This window comes from Centropristis striata, chromosome 21, assembly GCF_030273125.1.
Source record: "Centropristis striata isolate RG_2023a ecotype Rhode Island chromosome 21, C.striata_1.0, whole genome shotgun sequence".
Lineage (NCBI taxonomy): Eukaryota > Metazoa > Chordata > Actinopteri > Perciformes > Serranidae > Centropristis > Centropristis striata.
Window position 1 is genome coordinate 25,140,354 of NC_081537.1, and position 22,451 is coordinate 25,162,804.

The 22,451-nt window shown below is 37.7% G+C and overlaps 1 protein-coding gene across 1 annotated transcript in view; it reads left to right on the forward strand.

Annotated features, from left to right (window-relative positions):
* LOC131959177 (transmembrane protein 150A-like) overlaps window positions 1-22,451 on the forward strand; it is a 32,814-nt gene that overhangs the window by 6,827 nt on the left and 3,536 nt on the right. The window contains exons 3-6 of the mRNA XM_059324278.1: window positions 1,984-2,031; window positions 6,057-6,143; window positions 8,890-8,957; window positions 13,842-13,969. Coding sequence (XP_059180261.1) covers window positions 1,984-2,031; window positions 6,057-6,143; window positions 8,890-8,957; window positions 13,842-13,969 — 331 coding nt within the window. The remainder of the gene's footprint in view (window positions 1-1,983; window positions 2,032-6,056; window positions 6,144-8,889; window positions 8,958-13,841; window positions 13,970-22,451) is intronic.

Sequence of the window (22,451 nt, forward strand, 5' to 3'; positions counted from 1 at the left end):
TTTTTTTGTCAAACAATGGCTCTTTTGTTAGTAAAGGTTGCTGACCCTGCACTATATCCTCAGCCAGCCTGATGAAGGATCATTTTATTACAGTTTCAGCTGCTAACATGATGCCCGGGTGTTTTAATGATCAATCAGCCTTTAAACACTATAAATGTGGATTAACACAATGTGCCACTGGAACACAGGAGACAATACATAATAGATATCCCATAAGAAAATCAGCCGTTTCCAGCTTTAATACCCATTTACCACATTACCAATGTCTACAGTCAGTGCGTTTGCATGCACAGTTTGATCGAGCTATACTTAAAAATCGATATTGACATCTTATCGGACTTCTGTCCCTGTCCCAGTTTACATGCAACTGAGAAAATCGAATAACTGACGGGAACGTGTAATCCTCCTCAACACTGGGTGGCGATATGCATCATTTCAGTGGGTTAATATGGCCCCTTTTCCAGTTGACCTCAGCTACTGACCGTCTAATGTGACCGACTAATGTGACTTCCGTGAATTTTTTTTTTTTTTCGGGGTCATACGCCAGCAAAGGGGGTGGAGCCTGCGGAACGTGCGCACATGCATTGTCTTGTCATAAATGCCGGCGAAAATCCTATTCTGATCGCATTATCTGGATGTCCTAATTGGAGTTGGAGAACTCTGACATCAGTCAGACTAACACTTTCATGCTCTTCAATTGTCCAGTTATAGTCAGATAAGGCAATGTTTCGTTTTTTTCCAAGTGTCATGTAAACGTACTGACTGTATGTCTGATATTTTAATTAAAAAATGTTTTGCTTTTCTTTCATAAATAAGGACATTTGTAAGTGACACCAAACTCTGAGCGGTAGTGTTCGTCATGTGTCTGGGTCGGGATTATCGTGACCAACAAGTACACACTCACATTGATCCTGCCTCGTACAAGAAGACGAGTGAATTCAGAACAATGATGGTGAAGATCTGCAGGTCGTCTGTTTCTCTCTGCAGAGATTCTGCAGACTCAGCAAAGTTGTTCTGCATGATTCGATGACTGTTGGGACTCAGTGTGAGGCGTGTTTCACTTCCTTTCTTATTGCCAAATAATTCATGTCATATATTTTTAGCTGGTTCACATCAATCCTCTCCATTTTGAGACATTCAGACTGAAGGTAAAACTCACAGATGAGGAAATATCTCGGCTTAAAACGGCGTCTGAAATAAGCATTATGATGTAATTTTTAAGCTTCACTCAGCACACAAAATCAAAGCAGTGCTTGAAGTTGGTGCTATCGTATACAGTGACGTAAAGACGTGGATCTCCAGCCTGAGCACCAGTACCAGACGGAGGTTTGTGTTGGTGGAAAACTGGTTTTTGAGGACTGACTCACTTCTGGATCCAGCTTATAGTGGAAGAAATTCAACCTTTAACCACAGAGGGAGTGAACTACTGTACTTCTTATTGTCATGCACAGTTGGTACTTTTACTTTTGATATTTAAAGTATACTTAAGTAGGTTTTGAATGTAGGACTTTTTCTTTGTAATGGAGTATTTTCACAATGTGGTATTCCGCTGAACGAGACTCTGTGTATCTGTGTGTGTGATGAGTTATCACAGGTTTACAGTCTTTGTGTGTGTGTGTGTGTGTGTGTGTGTGTGTGTGTGTTTTGGAGGTGGTTATTGTGTAGCCGACAGATTTAAGGCTTTAACAGCAGCAGCTCGTCTGGCGTCAGACTGCAGGTTAAAACACAGCCAGCAGCTCCTGCTAACAGCCACAGACACTCAGTGGTTATTCATGTGACACGTGTTGTCTTAGTGGAAACGTATGTTTTACTTTAGAGTCTGGACGGGAATTAATTTGCCTCTATGTGACGTGTGTTTAAGTGCTTCATTCAGTCGGTTAAAGTGAATGTTTTCTCACAGTGTAGACAGCTTGTTTTATGTTTGAGGAGTTACTTTATGTTCAGTCCTTTAATCAGAGTCTCTCCTCTTCTCTAACTCCACAGATACGCCATGGCCCTGTACAACCAGCACGTCTGCCCTGTGAGCAACTGGTACAGCAAACACACACACACACACACACACACACAGACAGACAGACAGACAGACAGACAGACAGACAGACAGACAGACAGACAGACACACACATACACACAGACGCACATGCAAACACACACACACACACACACACACACACACACACACACATGCAAACACACACACACACACACACACACACAGACAGACACATAGACACACACACACACACACACACACACACACACACACACACACACACACACTGCTTTCTGGCGTCAGTACTGTCACTGATATTGTTTCTCTCTAACTGTGAGTTTAAATGTTTTTAAGTGATTCAGACTTTCACACACTGAACCAAACCAAGCAAAGCGTCCTGACAGTTTTCCTGTGTTGATTATCAACCATCTAATGTTGTTAGTGTTCATTTAAAGCAGAGGGCACTAACCTGAGGCATGGGCACCACGGTGGCTGAACCAACAGCACACCAGCAAAAACTGAAAATGTTGCAGTGTCCTCTCATCCGCACCCTGAATGACCTTTCAGATAAGGAGGCCGCTTGCTAGTGCTCATATTTCTGTTTGTTACACTTAATTCTCCCTTTGTGACATTTGCTGCTATTGCAACATTTTGTAAATGAGTGAATGTCATTTAAATCAGCTGAAATGGGAACGGTGCATTTAGTTTAAAAACACAGCGGGTAAAAAAGTACAAATATTGTTCAATTTATTCCTAAAGAATAAGATCAGTGAAAGGTTGGTTAAATATTTCACCTCTGTAATTATGTTTTAATAACCTCTTAGTGCCTTCAAAAGTACCAGACAGACTCATTACCTGGTACTTTCATGGTCAAATGCAGCTTTACAGCCTTAAAATCAAGAAGCTTTTTGACCCCCTGTGAAGCTTTGGGGACCCTAGTGGGGGTCAGGACCCTCAGGTTGGGAACCAGTGGTCTACAGTCATGGGAAAAATTATTAGACCACCCTTGTTTTCTTTAATTTCTTGTTCATTTTAATGCCTGGTACAACTAAAGGTACATTTGTTTGGAAAAATATAATGATAACAAAAAAGCTGATAAGAGTTTAATTTAATTAAACTGAATTAATTTAATTTAATCTAGCCATTTGCCATGGTTTTCTTGATAATGATTTTGGTTATTATCAAGAACATTATGAAAAATGTCTAGATATCAGCTCTTGAATTAAACTCTAATCAGTTACTTTTGTTGTTATCATTATATTTGTCAAAACAAATGTACCTTTAGTTGTACCAGGCATTAAAATGAACAAAAAGTTGAAGTAAACAATGGTCTGATAATTGTTTCCATGACTGTATAGGGATGGAAAAAATAGGCTGAATAAAACAACAGATCTGTTGGAGATTTCCATTTTGATATAGTTTGTAGTCTGATTAATGAGAAAATGTAAAAATGGTGCTCAGTATCAAAAAGGTTTCTGACCCATGAGTTTGAATTTACTAACTAGAAAAGATTTCAGCATGCAGATATTTTCTGCTGAAAATAAATAAATAAATGAATGAATAAAAAGCTGTAAAAACCCAGTGTTCACTACACAGCAGACAGACTGAATAGCTGAATGGAAACGGTAAAAGTCAATAAAACTTTTATTCGGAAAACATTTTTACTCTCCATTGATGTCGTTTAGGGAGGAATATGGAAACACATTTGCCAGTTTAGCTCACAGCGAATGTCCTGATGTCCAATCAGCTGTTCTGTTTGAACTATTATAAAATATCATTGGGTCCACAAACAACAAAACAGTTACAAAGTGTCTCCTGATTAAACCTCTGATAAGTGTTTTAATACAGTAAACTTTTCTGTTGCTATTGAAGCACTTTATGTCCTTGTTTCCTTATTTTTACTGGAAGCCAGTGTTTTGTGTTAATTTAACTGTAGAAAAGCTTCATTCTTGAGTCTAAGACACAGCTGGATATGTTAGTGAGGTAACTTCAGGGTTTTCTTGGTAAGAATACAGCTAAGCAACACATTGGTTTAATGCAATACAAAAGTTATAATAATATCTACTCTGCCCTCTGGGGTGGTGATATTATAAGATGAAGAATATGAGTGATACGAGTCTGCACACCAGATAATACTCATATTTAATTACATTTAATGAACACACAGAGACGTTTTAAGCAGCAAACTCTTTTTGCAGCACCTTCGTCTGCATGCATGTTCACTTTTTTTTGCAGTGATGTTATTTATGCATTCACACATAAGTTTTATCAGTTTGTATTTAGAAGCTGTAGCTTTTTCCTGGACTACATGCTACACTTGTTTGTTAAGTGAAGCCAGATAATGAAAAGAGACCCTGCTGCTTCTTGTACAGAGCCAGCTCAGTGTGGCCAATACAGAGCGGGAAAATGCTTTTTTTCTATTTTCAGTTCCTGTTAATATGCCACAGAACTCCAGAAAACTCCGCCACTGATTGTGAATAATTACTTGCAGATGCCCACTGGGTATACTGTGAAAACTGTGGAGGGAAAATGTGTCTCAGTTGGCTGTTGGTGCAGCATCGTTTCAGGAAAAAGGTCGTTCATGGAGAGGAATCTTTTCTTTACCTCCATCAGCAAGGCCTCGCTCTGCTTCCTGTCAGCTCTAATTCAAACACAGCGAGCTGCAGGGACCAAGACTTTAAGAAAATAAAGTGCAGCCGGGGCAAACGTTGGCGTGGGGGCAGAGTTAAGACGCAGGTTGTGTGCGTTTGTTAACATGGGTGTGTGGGTGCTGTTAGAGATTTAAAGTGGTGTCGGAGCTGCAGCTGCAGTTATCTGCACGTCGAGTCTCTGCTGAGGAATGTGAAAGCTAAACACGGAGGAGAATCACCTGTTTATTAAATCTCTTCTCAGGCTGGTACAGAAAACATTAATATGACAGAGTGCATTAATAACAGTTATAGTGATAAGTCGAGATGTTTTCAAAAACCTTATCTGCACAAAAAAAATGCATCAATCAATCTGCAAAACAGCTGATTTTACTTCAGTGCAACTAACAGCATCCAACAGCTCAAATATTATGATATATTTTATATCATATTCTTATTTATTACGCCTAAATGTAACTTATTTTCATGCTTATCGCATAATTCTAGAAAAGGCTAATTTAAAAAGAATAAATACTATTATTATTTTCTGTCACTTTTATCTCATGTATGTTAAGAAATCTATATAATATTATAGTGGATTATGATTATATAATCCACTATAATATATATAGAATTCTGAAAAGTGCCTGTGTAATGACCACTTTTCCTTTTAATACTTAAAATTGTATTTTAATATTTATGAACTTCAGTAACATTTTGAATGACAAACTTTTACTGAATGCATTAATTTTACACACACACAAAAAAGATAGTAATAATCTGCAGTCATATAGAATAAAAAACAATTTTAAAACAATTATACAAGTTATATGACATAAGCAGAACAGGTGGAATAAAACCATATAAAATCATTTGAATATTCAATTAAATGCATTTTTATATATAAATAAAGTAACCTACTTTCATGAAAATTAAATTCAGGCCACAAACTGTGAAAACTTAAACGAAATAACTGAATTAAGAAGTCTGAAAACAGCCGAACCTGTAATAATGATAATTATGTAATATAATACCTCTATAATATAATAACTGTAATATAATAACACTGTCAGGTTTAAGGATTTAGCTCTGAATCGTTTCACTGATCTGTGATCAGAACAACAAGCAGCTGAACTGTTATTTAAGAAACCTTTCACCTAAAAACATTTTGGGTTAATTTTCTACACTTGTTTACGTAATTCATGAGTCCTGATGCTTCAAATGTGCCAGTTGATGCTCAAACATTTACAGAGTTTTAAAACATTTCACATTCATCTGTAGATGCATTATGAAACATTGAGACCTGAGTTTCAAAGATTCCAGCCGGGCCCAGAATGAGTTTTGAATGGCCAGCTTATGTCCTTTTGAACCTGCAGTGTCTCTACGTTTGTGTATCCGTCAGTGTCTGCAGACTGAAGGTGTTTGTGTGTTTTCAGGCTTTATAACGAGTCGTGTGAGGAGCAGCTTCCCCTGCAGAGAGGTCCGGTCCTGTGCTGCACGCTGGACAACGTCCCGCTCATCAGGTCAGTTATCCAACCTGCAGACGAGTTCAGTTTGTACTGCAGAACATCCAAATCTACCAACTGTTTTATGCTTCAAGGGTTAACTCTGAATCTGCCTTTACTTTTTTTTGTGCACCAAACACATGAAGTTTATATGCAAGATAAACACTCTCATTTCCCTGGATAATTTAAGACTCTGGGACTCATGCATGAATCTTTCTCATGCAAAGACTTCAATTAAGTTTAAATTGTGCAGATTTGTAAAATCAGTTATGAGAGCTTTCATACTTCACGTTTGTTCTTAAGTAAGATCAAAATTTCGCTGATACACCCAAACATAGGCCTACTATTCATGTTTAGTAATATTAATAATATAATAAACCAATAATGGATTATTCTGAAAAGTATCTATCAGGATACATTTTTTATTTATTCTGGTATATAATTCTGAAATATTAATAATACTGATGAAAAAGCAGTTTACTTTACTTTTTGACATATAGCAGATCAATGTTGTTACTGTGAAATGATCTGAGTCTTTACTGAAGGCTGAAAAAAAATGTTCATGTATTTATTTTAGAGTTTCATTTATTTATGAAAAAATTGTATTAGATATTCTGAAGCGTTGCTGATATTTTCTGATTTTCTGATTTTATTTTCTTTATTTTATGATTTTCTTTATTATCTTCTGTTGTCAGTGGCTCGTTGGTGGTTCGTGGTTTTGCATGTTGTTGCCCTTATATGGGTTTATTTCCATAAACTAATTACAAATTAATGAGGTCAAACACTCTCGGGGGTTATAACAGACTTCTGCATGTGTCATGAATCCCACGAAGGATTTTCTTGTTTTCCTTTTATTGCTGTCAGAACAAAAATAAGAGGAAAATAAGAAAACATTCATGCATCAGCTCCAGTGATTTTAAACCATTTCTCCTCAGTATGCAGCTGTTTTCTCAGTATTGTCCTGCTTTTTTATATTTTATTTAACTGTATATTTCTCTCTTTATCGACATAATTACAAATACGGGAAACCTCAATGAAACTCTCATATTTCCCTGGTTCTGTTTGTGCTCTTCAGTGAGCCGAACAATGGCACATTGTTGACATGAGTCGATGGTTTCTTGGAGCCTCGGTGGTGAAGTGATGACGAACGGGCCCAGGATCCTCTTTCCTCTCACATCACAACAACAGACTCACATTGTGCTGTGACGTGACCGCGGGGCCTCGCTGCGCTCTGTGGTTTCCTCCACTCAGTTTAATGTGCCCTTTTTCTATTTTTTCACTATTTAAAACTCCCTTTTAAAGCTCTGAACCCAAATATAAAAACAAGAATAAGTCAAGCTGGCTGTGTTTGTCTTGGCTCGCTGTGCAGCCGTGATTAGTGAAAAATATGGACTTTATGATTCATGGACGGAATGTGAAATGTTAGACTTTTAAGTGGCTGCAGCAGAACATTTATCAGTCTGAATCTGCTGAATATTGTCCATTAATATAAACACCTTTCAGCTGTGCACCTCTGTATGTTAATCTGATGGTAATCTCTGTCTGAATCAGCACACACGTTCCTTTTTCTCAAGTCAAGTCTAAACAGAGTGCTGTTACATTAATGTTATAAATGTCTCAATCTTCATCTCACACACAAAGAAAATAAAACTAATTTCAAAGGAATAATATGCATCTTGTCCGCACTGAAATATCTAAAAACCACTTGACATATTTTATATAGTTTGAGTAGCTGTCTGCAAACATTATCACAAATGTTTCAAATTATTTCAGACTCTAAAGATTTGCAGAAATCTTTCATTTTAATCACAGTAATGGTGTGTTTCAGATCTGGAAGCTGTCAGAAACTGACTTCTTATTCACTTTAAAGACATTTTTACGATATACTTAGTGGATTTTGTTCATTTTTAATCCTAGATTTTAAACAGATTGTCTGGATCTTAAGTTAGCAGAAAAATAAGTCCGTCAGTTCAGCTTGCAGCTCCTCTGGGACGTCCTGTGTCTGAAAAACACTGATTGCAACATGAAACAGCTTTTTATCATTTTTAATCAACAGGTCTATTTTCGCACAATTTATAAAACAGAATACAGTGAAATGCAAGACCAACAGTCAGTGGAACAAAGTAAACACCAGTGGTGGAAAAGCATTCAGATCCTTTAAAAGTAAAAGTACCAACACAGTTAAATGACTCATCTATTAGTGAAAGTCCTGCATCCAAAACTTACTGAAGTAAAAGTGCACTTTTACTGCACAGTTTGAGTCAAATGAGTCGACTCTCGCCTGGCCGAGGCTCTGAGCCGGAGGGAGGAGGCTCGACCTCTGCACCTCCACAGGAAGCAGAGCTTTTGTTGTGTGTAGTGGATCCTTCAGTCGCCACACTTAGCCGTCAAATGTAAACAAGAAGTGTTTGTTTTCCTCGCTGCTCACAGTGACACTCAGTTCTGCTGCTGATGTTCAGCTCGTCTTCGGTGCTTTTGATCTGCAGATGAAGATCTCCGTGTCCTCCTCATCCTCGCCTCCATTTATAGACATCTGCTTTCCAAGAAAACATGTTGCTGTGCTTTCAATGCCACAGAGTCAATAAGGACACAAATAAAACCATGCTGCTGTTTTATGTCCATTTCTGAGGTAGTTAAAAAGAGAAACCACAGGACTGAGAGCAGGAACACTCAGGTCACAGTTCTGATGTGAACTCTGTAGGAACTTGATTGAACTTTAGCTCACTCTGACTGTCCTCTCCTCTCCTCTCTGCTTTATTTGCAGTAAATGTGGAACTCTGCCTCCTGAAAGCTGCTTTTTCAGCCTCATATGCAGCACTGGATCCTTTATGGGTGAGTACCAACAGTTTGTGTACAGAGAAGTTTCTACTCACCATGCTGCTCTCTGTTGAACAGGCTTGTTTTCTCAGCTGTATAGTGGCTCCAGCCAAATCTCTGCCCCCCCCCCACCACCTCCTCTCTGAAGGAAAAAATTACTCTGTGCCATGAATGGTTAATTTTTATGACCCATGAGCATTCGCTGTGTGACCACGAGGGCAACTACTGGCTCTGCTGTGTGTCAGAACCACTTAAAACCAGCTCTGCTCTGTGGTTCACTCTGTGTGCATGTAGATGTTTCTGCTTTTTAAAACTTTCTGAGTATTTACCCTCCACACTGAGCTTTGGTGTACTTAAACTATTATTTCCAGTGGAATCGATGGCTGCTTCTCTTGGGTACTACCTGGTTTTTCTGCCAGGTTTTGCAGCCAAACTTCAGAAGTATTTCAAAGGACATGTCAAAGTGTTTATAGTTGTTTGGAACAACTTGTTCTGAATTGGCCAAACAACACTGGCGGCCTGTAGAGAGGAGGGGTGGGGGGCTTCGTCTGTCACAATAATTACAATATCAAGCTCAAGTCCATTTATCATATAATATTGTTGTGCTCGTCACCAACGCTTTAGCCAACATGATTCCAGAGTTTATGAGCCTAATGAACAAAAAAAACCTATGCTGAGACACGGTTTACTGTCATTTCTGGTCACGCTGCTTCTGTCCTCTCCTCCGCTCTCTGGGCCAGAGGTTCACCATGGGCGGGGCTCAGGAAGCTCCTCCACACACACAAACAAACAAACACAACCTGCTTTTATATTCTCATCAGAACAGGCTTTATTGGCTTTAAGTACAATCATGGAAAAAATTATTAGACCATTGTTTTCTCTAATTTCTTGTTCATTTTAATGCCTGGTACAACTAAAGGTACATTTGTTTGGACGAATATGATGATAAGAACAACAATAGCTGATAAGAGTTTATTTAAGAGCTGATATCTAGACATTTTCCATGGTTTTCTTGATAATAACCTAAATCATTATCAAGAAAACCATGAAAAATGTCTAGATATCATATTATTTTTGAATCATTTTGTTGATGTGCAAGTTTCAGAGGGGAAGAAACTGAAAACTGAGCAAGTTAAAGAGAGTCCACAGATAAACAAAAAGATGTACATATATAACATTTTTAACAAATAAACAATGTATACAGGTAATGGATGGTTGACCTGGAGTATATCGGCATTAAATCATCCTAAAATGACCAAAATATCATTTGTTGCAGTCTTTTATCTTTCAACAAAATGTAGCTTTTGTGGCAGGCCAGGGGGCATTATGTTGTATATTGTTTAAATATGTATATAATCGTGAAAATTTTCAGAATAGAAGATATTCTGATGCAGCATTTACACCCAATCAGGTGCTGCATTGTAAAACACCAGTCCTCATCCTCATGTGAATGTGTGTTGTGTGTTTATGCTGCAGCAGCCTGCAACAAAAAGCTGCAACATAATAAAATTTTTGTGAAACCTGACGTCACGCTGCAGTGGAGTGTAACGTTATGTTTCAGGTTCAGAGGGTCAATTTGGCTTCATGCACCAGTTTTAAAAAGTTTTGCATCCTGGTTAGTTATTAACAGTAAACATGTTAATCTGTCTCTGTAGACAGAAAGCAGGACTTGGCAGACTTGCACCAAATAAAAAAAAATTGCATTAAACAGAAAAGAGTAACTTTCCGGTGATTATTATTGTATAATCCAGTTTCTTGTCTCTAACACAGATGTTTGTTTGAACAGCTCTGGTGACTTTTTGATGTAGTTTTCAGAGGAACTGGGTTTGGTGGATGAATAAAGTGTGAAGTGCTGCAGATCACGTAGGCTGATCTGTGCAGGACACACGGCCATCTGTAACACACACACACACACACACACACACACACACTGAGGAGGAATATCACAGCCACACAGCATTAAAGTCTTTTTTTTGTTGCATTTTCCATCAGAAAAGTGTGGAAAGCTGTTGGAAATATTATTGTTTATTGAATATTTAATTAATGTATTAGTATTTTTCATTTATTTATTCATTTTTTAATGTAGTTATCACTGATTTTATTTTATTTAAATATTATTTTTTTCCTTAAGTATTTTTAATAATTTTTCACATATAAACATGTTTGTTTATATGGAAAAGAAGCACGGCATAAGTTTATCTTTAAAAATTATGTTCAACAATAAAGAATATTTGAAACAGTAAAGGAGATTAAAAACAGATAGCATGTGCTCTTAAACTCTTAGTACATTAAAGTTGTTTAACAGTCATCTGATACATGTGCCACTAATTGTAAAAACAGATCTGGAGCTTCTTCTTGTGGACGCTCTCATATGAGCAGTTTCTCAGACTGAAACACCTCTAATGTTGCAGTAAATGGTTAAACCGTGACGTGACTGTACTAACTGAAATTGCATATTTGCACTCTCTGTCTCACCTGCAACACCTGGCTCCTTCTTAGAACTTGCTGGAATTTAAAACGCATGTTAACCTGTCGGAGCCAAGGTTTTTATCTGTGTGTCCTACCACTCAAGATTTAGTATCAGAGTTCAGTGTAAAATGGAGAATATTTCCAGGAATGTTGCACTAACTCATGTTTTTTAAAAGTATTTCATATTTCTGTCAGTTGAGGCAGTTTCCACCTCATTTGTCATGTGACTGACTGGACACTTTCTCCTGAAATCTGTCAAAATATTCAATAGAAGCATAAACACGAGCTGATAACAAACCTGCAGATTCTCAGTCTCATTGCTTAAAACTTGAAGGATTAAAATAGTTGACGATTCATTTTTTAATCTACTAATGGACTGATAATTTCATCTCTAAATGTGAGAGACTGTGTTGGTGTTTCTGAGCTCTCACTCTGGAAATTTCCTCCAACATCAGAAGTGTTTCATGAGTTTGTGTTGCTGAGTCAGCTGTTTGATTCTGAGGTGTGGTCAGAGCGTTTATCTTCGCTGCTGGACTGACAACATGAACATCACAACAGTCGCTGAGTGTACTTTGCGGCGTGATGAGCGCCAGATGTGACAGCGGCGTGCGCCTCAGGAGAGCGGCGTGGAGCTGCTGAGAAGCTTTGATGGAGCAGATTAATAAACAGACGTCAGGAATCTGCTCACACTGAGACCTGAACCTGCTGCTCTCTGCACGCTGCATCCTCATATCTCATCTTATTAAGCAGCTTCATTCAGCGTGTTTTTGCATTTTATTTAGTTTATTTGTTTGTTAATAGTGCATCATTCTAAAGATGCAGCATACATAAATATGTGCCCATAACACAAGCGTATTTAAACATATAATAATGATAATAGTAACTTTATTTGTATCACCTTTAATATAAAAATGCAGCCTTTGCAGGACAACATATCTCAGGAAAACCTTTAGATAAATCTTAAACTTTCTGCATAAACGTCCACGTGGACTCAAGTATGAACTAATTAGATTCTGGAGGTCAAAGGTCAATGAGTTTTTCTTCAGGTATCTAATTATAAACTAACTTTTGCATGTTATAAACCACTGCTGCAACATCAACAACATACAACAAATAATATTACAATTATTTTCATTAAACGCAACAGAAATCCATGACTTTTACTAAAACTTTCAAGGATTTTGCAGAATTTCATGACATTTCCAGGCCTGAAAAACTAGGCTTTAAGAATTCCATGACTTTGCCAGGTTTTCCATCTCAGGAAAGCCTTCAGGGAAGAGTTTTCTTCAGTATCTTATTATAAACTAACTTGTGGATGCAAGTTTGAACATTTCTTTTCATGAACACAACAAAAATCCATGACTTTTACTAATTACATGATTTTTCCAGGCCTGGAAAACTACCCTGTTGCCCAAAAAGTTCTAATTATTTAGTTTTCAGACACAATTCTCTTTTTATTCCTATTTAAATGCATCAGTAATCACTTTGGAAGAGATGATTAATCAAGTTCTGAGAAGATATACACTTTAGAGGTCAAGATTAAATCACTTATTCACAATCATTTCATGAAAGAGGTGAAAAAATATTCCAACTTTATGATATTCAGTGTAGATTTTAATGATTCCATGACTTTGCCAGGTTTTCCATGACAGTGGGTTCAAACCAAGTTTAGATATTTTTTGGGAACTTCACTTTACAAACGGCACCAGTCAAAAGTTTGGACTCACCTTCTCATTTAATGTTTTTTCTTAATACTGAAAACATCAAAACTATGAACGAACACATATGGAATTATGTAATAAAAAAAAGGCTTAAACAAACCACAATATGTTTTATTTTTTATATTCTTTCAGCAGCTTCACGAGCTGATCACCTGGATGGAAGGTGCATTTTTTTCAAGAGTTAATTTGTGGAATTTCTTGCCTTTTTAATGTGTTTGAGAAGAAGCAGAAAGAAGAATCTAAAATATAAAACATTCTGGTTTGTTTAACACTTTTTTGTTTACCAAATAATTCCACGTGTTCTTTCATAGTTTTGATGTCTTTTATATTAATCTACTATGTAGAACATCTAATAAAAATACAGAAAAACCACTGAATGAGAAGGTGTCCGAACCTTTTACTGTGCTGTATAAAGGTAATCTAATCTGGATTATTGTGTCCCGCCAGGAACAGTGAAAGCATGGAGGGATTTTAAAATAAATTGAGAAGAATATAAAGTACAACTCTAAATGCTTGTAGTAAACACATATGATGCATGTTGGTCAGTGTGTGAAGTTACTCAGAAATCTAAAAGTGTTTCTAGATGCAGAAAGTCTCTCTGTGGTTGTTTTTCTTGTTAATCAGTAGAGAGTGAGCTCACAGCTCCTGGAACAGATCTGAGTCAGACTGACTGATGAAATATCTCTCCTCTCTCTCCATGTTTCTGCAGTGATGCTGATCGGCCTGCTGCGTTACGCTCACGTCATCGAGAAACACCAAAACTGCGTCCTGAACACAGCCGGCCTCTCCACCGCCTGGATCTGTGCCGCCGGACTCATCATGGTGGGAAACTTCCAGGTAACACACACTGATCACCAGTGGTGGAAGAAGTATTTAGATCCCTTAGTTAAGTAAAAGTACTAACACCACACTGTGAAATTACTCCACTACATGTAAAAGTCCTGCATTCAAAACTTACTTAAGTAAAGTACAAAAGTATCAGCATCAAAATGTACTTAAACTATCAAAAGTAAAAGTACTCGTTAAGCAGAATGGACCCACTCAGATTGTTTTATATATTCTAAATATATTGTTACATTATTTGTATTGATGCATGTATGTAAGAAGTGTTTTAATTTAGCAAAGATTGGACTAATTTTAACTACTTAATATACTGTTATGACATTTAATTAAAGAAAAGTCTAATCACTTTAAATTTATGATGTTTTTTATGTTAAATCTCGACCTGAAAAGTAACTAAAGCTGTCAGCTAAATGTAGTGGAGTAAAAAGTACAATATTTGCCTCAAAATGTAGTGAAGTAGAAGTATAAAGTTACATAAAATGGAAATACTCAAGTAAAGTACAAGTACCTCAAAATTGTACTTAAGTACAGAACTTGAGTATATGTAGTTACATTCCACCTCTGCTGATCAAACACTGAGCGTCACTGTAAACAGCTGCAGAACAACAGCACAGCACAGAGTGAACTGTACTCTCATGTCTGTGTAATCGTTCACTTTATGTCAATCAAGCAGCATTTTCTTTATGCCTCAAGTCGGGTTTTCAACTTCTTATTTGCTGCTGGACTCCCGACCTGCAGGTCCTCACACCTCTAGGGTTCACTAATAAATAATAATAATGTGGTAAAAAATGTGGCATATTTCATGTCGCTCCTCTCTCCAAGTAGAGATGGGTGATAAATCAGACTTAAAATTAGGATTATGGCTTCCAACGATTATGAAAACAAGATAATGGAGATAAAATGCTTATTGATTATTCTCAGTGACACTCTTATTTTTCTCGTAATTTGAATTCCGGGTCACGTCTTTCCTTTTACCGTTTGCTTTCATTCATCTGTTAAGTTCCCAGAAAAGAGCCAAACAGAGGAGAGAAGCAATCAGATTAAACAGAGGAGAAAGAGCCAGGGAAACCAAAGTATTACAAATGTATTAACAACTAAATAAGGATAATTGAACAACAACAACAAGAAGGAAAACAAGAAGATCAAGAACGATGCTGGGTTTTCTTGATCTCCTGGAAAAATGACAGAAAACTAAAATTAAAAAACATTTAATCTTTTTGAATTGACTCAGTTTCCCCGACAGGTTTTTGAGTGATCAGGGAGTCAAACAAAGTGATATTATGTCACTAAAATGTCCCAAAGAAAAGAGGACAAAACAACCTGGAACACACCGTACAAGAGGTTTGACTTCATGAAAACAATCAAATAAAAAGTGCTGCTAGTTACATAATTTGTTACATAATTTCCAAAAGGTTTTCATTCACACAGAGAGATTTCTATCTGACGCCTCCGTCTATTGTGACTCACAGCTGAGTTCAGACTGTTTGATCCTTTCTGCAGCTCAATGGGGCGTCTGGGATTACATCACTATACTGTTAATGTCAGCTTTAAACTGTAAATCTGCATTTAATAATGTGTTAAAATACCAGTTAAACTAGTCATTGTCCTTAGGAATGGAGTTAGAATTCAGCTTCATTCTTAATTTAATGTTAAACATGTGACCGAGCTGCTCAGATGAGACTGGTCGTGGTTTGTGGGTCGTTGCCATGGCAGCAGGAAGCAGAGGGTCTGTGTGGTAACAGTGAGGAGGTTACAGTAAAACACACAGGTGGACTGGGTCTCTGCTGCAGGTCACACAGAGATTCAAAACAGATTCAGAGATTTAAACAGATGAAATACTTTCTGCTCTCTGAGAGCCACCAAAACACTGACACATATTTAATCACTGTTTCATTCAACAGAAAGAAAGACATTTCAAACTTATCTCACAGATGACTCATAAAAAAATGTTTTATTAGTAGCAGAGACGAGTAGCTGTGTTGTTCGTCTTCTCTCTTACTTCTGAGACAGAATTGTTGCCTCACAAAATAGACACCAAAATACAGTCATTGAAAAAAAAGCAAGACCCTTGTTTTCTTAAATTTCTTGTTCATTTTAAAGCCTGGTACAACTAAAGGTACATCTGTTTGGACAAATATAATGATAACAACAAAAAATAGCTGATTAGATAAGGTAAGATATTATTGTCTTGATTATAACCAAAATCAGTATCAAGAAAACCATGGAAAATGTCCAGATATCAGCTCTTAAATTAAACTCTTATCAGCTATTTTTGTTGTTATCATTGTATTTGTCCAGACAAATACCTACCTTTAGTTGTACCGGGCTTTAAAATGAAAAAGAAATTGAAGAAAAAAATGGTCTAATATTTTTTTCCATGACTGTATTTGAATAGAGTCCAGTACAGAGAAATACAAAAATCATCAATATGATTAGTTTTTATTATCAAAATTGAATTGAAAAATTTAAAAACTGTATAGTGAAAATGCTTGGAAAATATAGTAGTATGGAACAGTAAAGGTGTTCAGGGATTTCTTTTTTGCTCCACCAGCACTAACGCAACTTTTAATGTTTTATACCACATTCCTTTGCTTTCACACTCATAATTTTTATGCTTTGCCTCTAGAATGCACCGGCAACAATACACATTAATATATCAATATATATTAAATGAGCTGATAACACCCTGCTGCACCTGATAGAAGGTGGAGCAGGTCCCTACTCGTCCATACTGATAGGATGATAACTGTTGATAAGCACCTGTCCGATAGTTTGATAACGACCGAATCAGCTGGTATTAATGAACCAATCGCTGCACTTACAGTCATGGAAAAAATGAGTAGGCCATTGTTTTCTTCAATTTCTTGTTAATTTTAATGCCTGGTACATCTAAAGATACATTTGTTTGGACATTTAACATGGTTTTCTTGATAATAACCAAAATCATTATCAAGAAAACTATGGAAAATGTTCAGATCGAATGTACCAGGCATTAAAATTAACAAGAAATGTAAAAGAAATTTATTTAAAAGAAAACAAGGGTGGTCTAATATTTTTTTCCATGACTGTACTACATACCTGCCTACTATAGAAATAATGTTACACAATATTGAATAAATAAGGATTGTACTGATTTGAAAACAATTTTATTTCCTCCTCCAGCATCTATGAAAGCCAATTAGAGTTGAGTATTTAACACTGTGTAATAATGTCATTAATTAATCAATCAATCAATCACCTTTATCACAGACACAAGGTCCAGATAAAAGGCACTACATAAAATAAATTACATATAAATTGCATAAAATCACAATAAGAAAGCATGGATAAAAAGAATATAAACCGTTAATTATAATATTGTTAATTTTGGACATTTTTTGCTGGATGTTTGTGTAATCAGTGCAGCAAAGATCACAGTCAGAAGTGTTTGCATGAGTCCAGTATCAGACTGAGAACCGGACTTGGTGTCAGTAGTTTTGTTCCTGAGGAGCAGTTACTGGACACGTGTTTGTGTCTCTGATGAGCCGCTCCCCCGGCGCTCTCAACACTTTGTAGACCTTCCAACACAATCTCTCTTTGATGCTGCTGTTTGTTCTCTGCAGCAGCGTGATCTCAGAAGCAGACGTGATGTTGCGTGTCCTGTCCTCAGCTCGCTCCGTCCAGTTCTTCTGTAATGATAACTCAGAGAGGGTCACCCTCCGTGCTGACTGACTTGTAGCTGCTGGTTTTAAATATTTGCTGTGATGGAGACAGGTTTACTGCAGCACATGCAGCTACATGTATGGAACATACTGTACACACGGCTCCTCCGGCGCTGCCTGGCGGTTTTCAGCGCCTCAGGTGCTGCTGCATCGTTACATCTGAACATGTGAGGACTCTGGGTTTCTGCCAGGAATTAAGCTCAGTATGTGTTTTACATCGACATTCATGTGTTCAGGAGCAGCAGTCATGGGAAGAGATAAAGGAGATTTATCCAAGCATCTCCACTCCTATTAGTTGAAATGCAGGTTTGATCTACAGAACAAATACAAGCTGGTAAAATATTGTGCATTGTGCAAAGAGTCTATCAAACATTATATAAGCTTTTTAAAAGTTTTATTAAAGCTTTAGTTTGTCTACATGCATGCAGGTGTTATTCTGGTTATTTAGACTTTTCCTCAGGTTGAAGTTTGGTTGATCATTGCTGGAACTACAAGAGATCACCAAACTAATCTGAGGTTCAGAAAGATCCTCAAAGTTTGCAAAATCAGGTGAAATAAGTCAAAAACACCTGAGTGAGTGAACGTCAGGTGCGCTGAATGAATGTTTTAGGATGCTCCACAGGTTGTTTTTCTCACACTGATTATCGTTTTAACCATAATTTAAGGATTTGTTTCACATTTATATTTATGTGCATATTAGCTCATAACACTTTGCTCTATAACTCAAAGGTGACCTGTGAAATTGTCTCTATAATCCCTGTTAGGCTGTGGTTCAGGTGTGAAAGTGGATAGAAATTTTTGAAGGTGATGCAGAGGATGGAGCAGGAGATTCTGCTTTGTGTCTGGGTCTTGAGCCGCCCTGTTAGGATTCATTCTGCAATAAATTCTGCATGTTATCCTGCTTATTACGTAGCTACTTACTGAATAAATCAGTACTTTTTCACAAAATGTTGATTTAATAATGACTTAATTGCTTTCTCCAGAGAACTGTGTCAAAGCAGTGGTCTGATATTCAGAAATAACAGATCATAGAGTGCTGAAATTGCTTAATCAGAATCAAGTATTCAACTTAACCGTGTAATAATATGAATTAAAATGTATCTTTTTTTCATTCACTTAAGGAGAATACCTTATTCTTAGTTCTTAGTCAGGAGTTTCGTTTCATCCTTTTAAGAATAGTTAAAATAAACTAAAACCAACCAGATCTCCAACCTAAACGACAGAACCGACAGTTTGTCAGCACCACCCATAGACTCCTATGAGTGTTTGGCAGCTCACGATACAGAGTGGAGCGTTCTAAAAATGCTGGAAGTGAAGTAGTTATGAGGATGACGTGGGCCACGGAAGTTAAGTAAAAAGTGTTTTCCTTTAGTTTCCACATGGGACATGAACCCCGTTCTCCTGGTGAAAGACTCCCATCCTCCTCCTCCCCCCGATTATGACATCACCATTTAAAGTCCACATCACCATCAATCATTACTGCTACGTCAGCAAGATGGAGCGGAGGAAAGTCTGAAACGTAGATATGAGTCATACTTTCTTGCCTGAACAGACGCTTTTTTAAGGGTAGGCCAGTCTCACTAAAACAGTTAATTTTTTTTCCTCATCCAGCAGTTACAGATCGACATGTTGAGTCTTTGTGTCCAATATTCTCTCTTTTAGCTCTATTTTGGTCTCCTCCTCCTGAGGGAGATCGCTCTCTCTCTCTCCCTCTCTCCCTCTCTCTCTCTCTCTCTGTCTGTCTCTCTCTCTCTCTCTCTCTCTCTCTCTTTAGCTGCTAACTGCTGCTCTGTGTTCACCAGCTGCTCTGACTGACTCTGTCTCAGTTACAGGCAGTGTGTGGACGCTTTTAACAGTTTTCTCTCTGAATAAGTTTTGCGCCTGAAAACCAACAAAGAGCTGAAAGTCATTATAAAGCCACGTGAGGAGGTGATACACACGCCGTGTGTGTGTGTGTGTGTGTGTGTGTGTGTGTGTGTGTGTGTGTGTGTGTGTGTGTGGGTCAGGTCAGAGTTTCTGCAGAGTGTGTCTCAGATTCCTCGCTCTGTCTGCACACGCCGGGGCCCCTCTAATTACAGTTAGGGGCACACACACACACACACATGCCCCGTTCATCCTCAGGGTCCGTCGACCAGCTCAGGGTGGTCCTCCTCCTCCTCTCTCTCCTCCTCCTCCTGCTTCTCTCTTCTCCTCCTCCTCCTCCTCCTCCTCTCTCTTCTCCTCCTCCTCCTTCTCTCTCTCTCCTCCTCCTCCTTCTCTCTCTACGCCTCCTCCTCCTCTCTCTCCTTCTCCTCCTCCTCCTTCTCTCTCTTCTCCTCCTCCTCCTTGTCTCTCTCCTCCTCCTCCTCCTCTCTCTTCTTCTCCGCCTCCTCCTTCTCTCTTTCTCCTTCTCCTCCTCCTCCTTCTCTCTGATTGGCTGCAGGAGCCCACCTCCCTGTACGCTCTCAGTCTTACATAATGAGCCTCGGTGTTCCTCTCAGAGTAAACATGGCCGGAGTCCTTGAGGAGCTGATTGACTTTATAAAAGTACTCCATCCATCTGCAGAGCCTTCTACTACTGCTAGAAACAGATCTGATGTTTACTGTGAAGCTGTGAAGCTCCTTCAGGGGGAATAAGAATGATGTTTTGGGGTTAAAATGTGGATAAAATACTGAAAACAGATCTGATGTTTAATGTAAATCTTCTCTCTTTGGAAAATCTCATTCATGATTTCCAGGAACTCTGAATCTTGTCGGAGATGTAAACATCTGCTCCTCGTGTGCGCGGCTGTTTACATCTCTGACATGAAGTGTTGATGTCCAATCAGAGTTCCTGGAAATCATGAATGAGATTTGCCAAAGATAGAAGCTTTACAGTAAACATCAGATCTGTTTTCAGTAGTTTGTCCACATTTTTAACCCCTAAACATCCTTTTTATTCCCCCTGAAGGAGCTTTATGAGTCTGTCTGTCACCAGTGAAACTACTGTCCCAGTTTAATGGTAGAAGGTGCAGCATGGGGTTAGGGAAGAATCCATTAAATCCTGCAGTGGATCTGAATCTCGGGGCGGATACACTCATTATTTTTGCTGTAACATTGTGAGTCGGCCTCGGAGGAGCTCTGTGCTCTCTGAGTGACCTGCTAGTAGTTATTTTATATTATATTGGTCAGAGAGAACAGAGAAAAGCAGCAGATCTGCACACAATAGAGCAGATAATTTTTGTAATATTTTTCCTCATAAATGACTTAAACCACTGGTTCCCAAACTTTTTCTGCAGGACCTTTCTTTATAATAAACAATATTCCTTTTGTAGTTAAAAATACTTCCCAGGAACCATCTAACTCACATGTATAAGGTTGATAATAGCCGAATAATGAGGTGATGACATTTGAAACAGGATATGCAGATTCATTCATCACCCACACACTTTAATTCAAAGAACTTCTGCCTTTTATGAAACAAATCTTGCACCTCGAAAAAAAATGAATGCTGCTTTTACCCTTTGGAGTTTTTGGTCTCTTTTGTCAGTTTTTGACTCCTTTTCATCCTTCTTCTGTATATAAACTTAAAAAATCTTTACCATGACATGTTGGTGTCATTTTTCCAGTACAGCCTCACCTCTATGAGCTGATCATTATTGTTTCAATTTGACTTAATGGATCAATAATTTAAACCCAAAACAAACAGACAAAATAAACCTAATTTCTGATGAAAATGATGTTTTTTTGCTTTCGTTTTAGTGAAGAATTATAAATGTTGGTTGAAAATCAAACATCTAAGAGGTGAAATGAGGAGAACATATAGTTCTATATGTTTATACTAAAAATATGTGTCCATATCTCCGGTTTTACTTGTTCTATCATCATCAAACACAAACTGGCCTCATGGAGCCTGAAGGCAGTTTTCGGTGATAATTGTAGGTTTGCTTTTGGATTCCACTTCTGAGAAATACTTTTGCTGGTTCATAATACTGCAAATCATCAGAGTGTCATGGATAAAGAGTGATTTAAGGGACATTTACATGAATAAACAATCTGAGATTATTGCTTTAAAGAAGAGAAACGTGAGTGTGAACTTCTGTGGTTTGTGTGAAACCAGCACACAGAATATAAATCAATCCGAACATATGTTTGCTTGTTCTTTGTGTTTCTTCTCTGTAATTACAGCTCAAACAGCTGTGATTTCTCCCACGATGCACCTCTTCTACTCACTTCTGTTCAGGTTGTGTCATCATCCTACCAGCTGATGCGTTTGAAACTGGGCACACAGGAAATATAAAAGAAACATTATTATAAATGTAGTAAAGCTGCACTGTGACACTGTGTTACAGTCACAGCTTCAGCTGATAATGGAGATGATCTCTGTGTAAATTGGTGTCATTAGAGTTTTGTCCCCTGGTGCAGATTGTCCCGTCCTCTCTCTGATGTCTCTGATGTCTCCGTCTCTCTCAGTGATTACCCAGAGTGCCGTGTGTCAGGTCACAGTGACAGTGTGTGTGTGTGTGTGTGTGTGTGTGTGTGTGTCGTCTGTATATCAGCTTTGTTCTGTCACAAGAACAGATGTTTTTAGGTTAAGAGGTGAACGGGTCGACTTCTTCAACATGTTTTTGAGGGTAAAGATTATAAAACTTATGTGTGTGAGGAGAATTTTATCAGTAGATCAATAACACTAATGTTTTTATGAAAGATGTCAGTTGTTTTATACCAGATCAATGTTCAAATACAGCTTGAGAGATAAGCTTGAGACATAACATTCTGCAGGATTCTTTGCATCTTTTATCAAATTGTCCAATAAA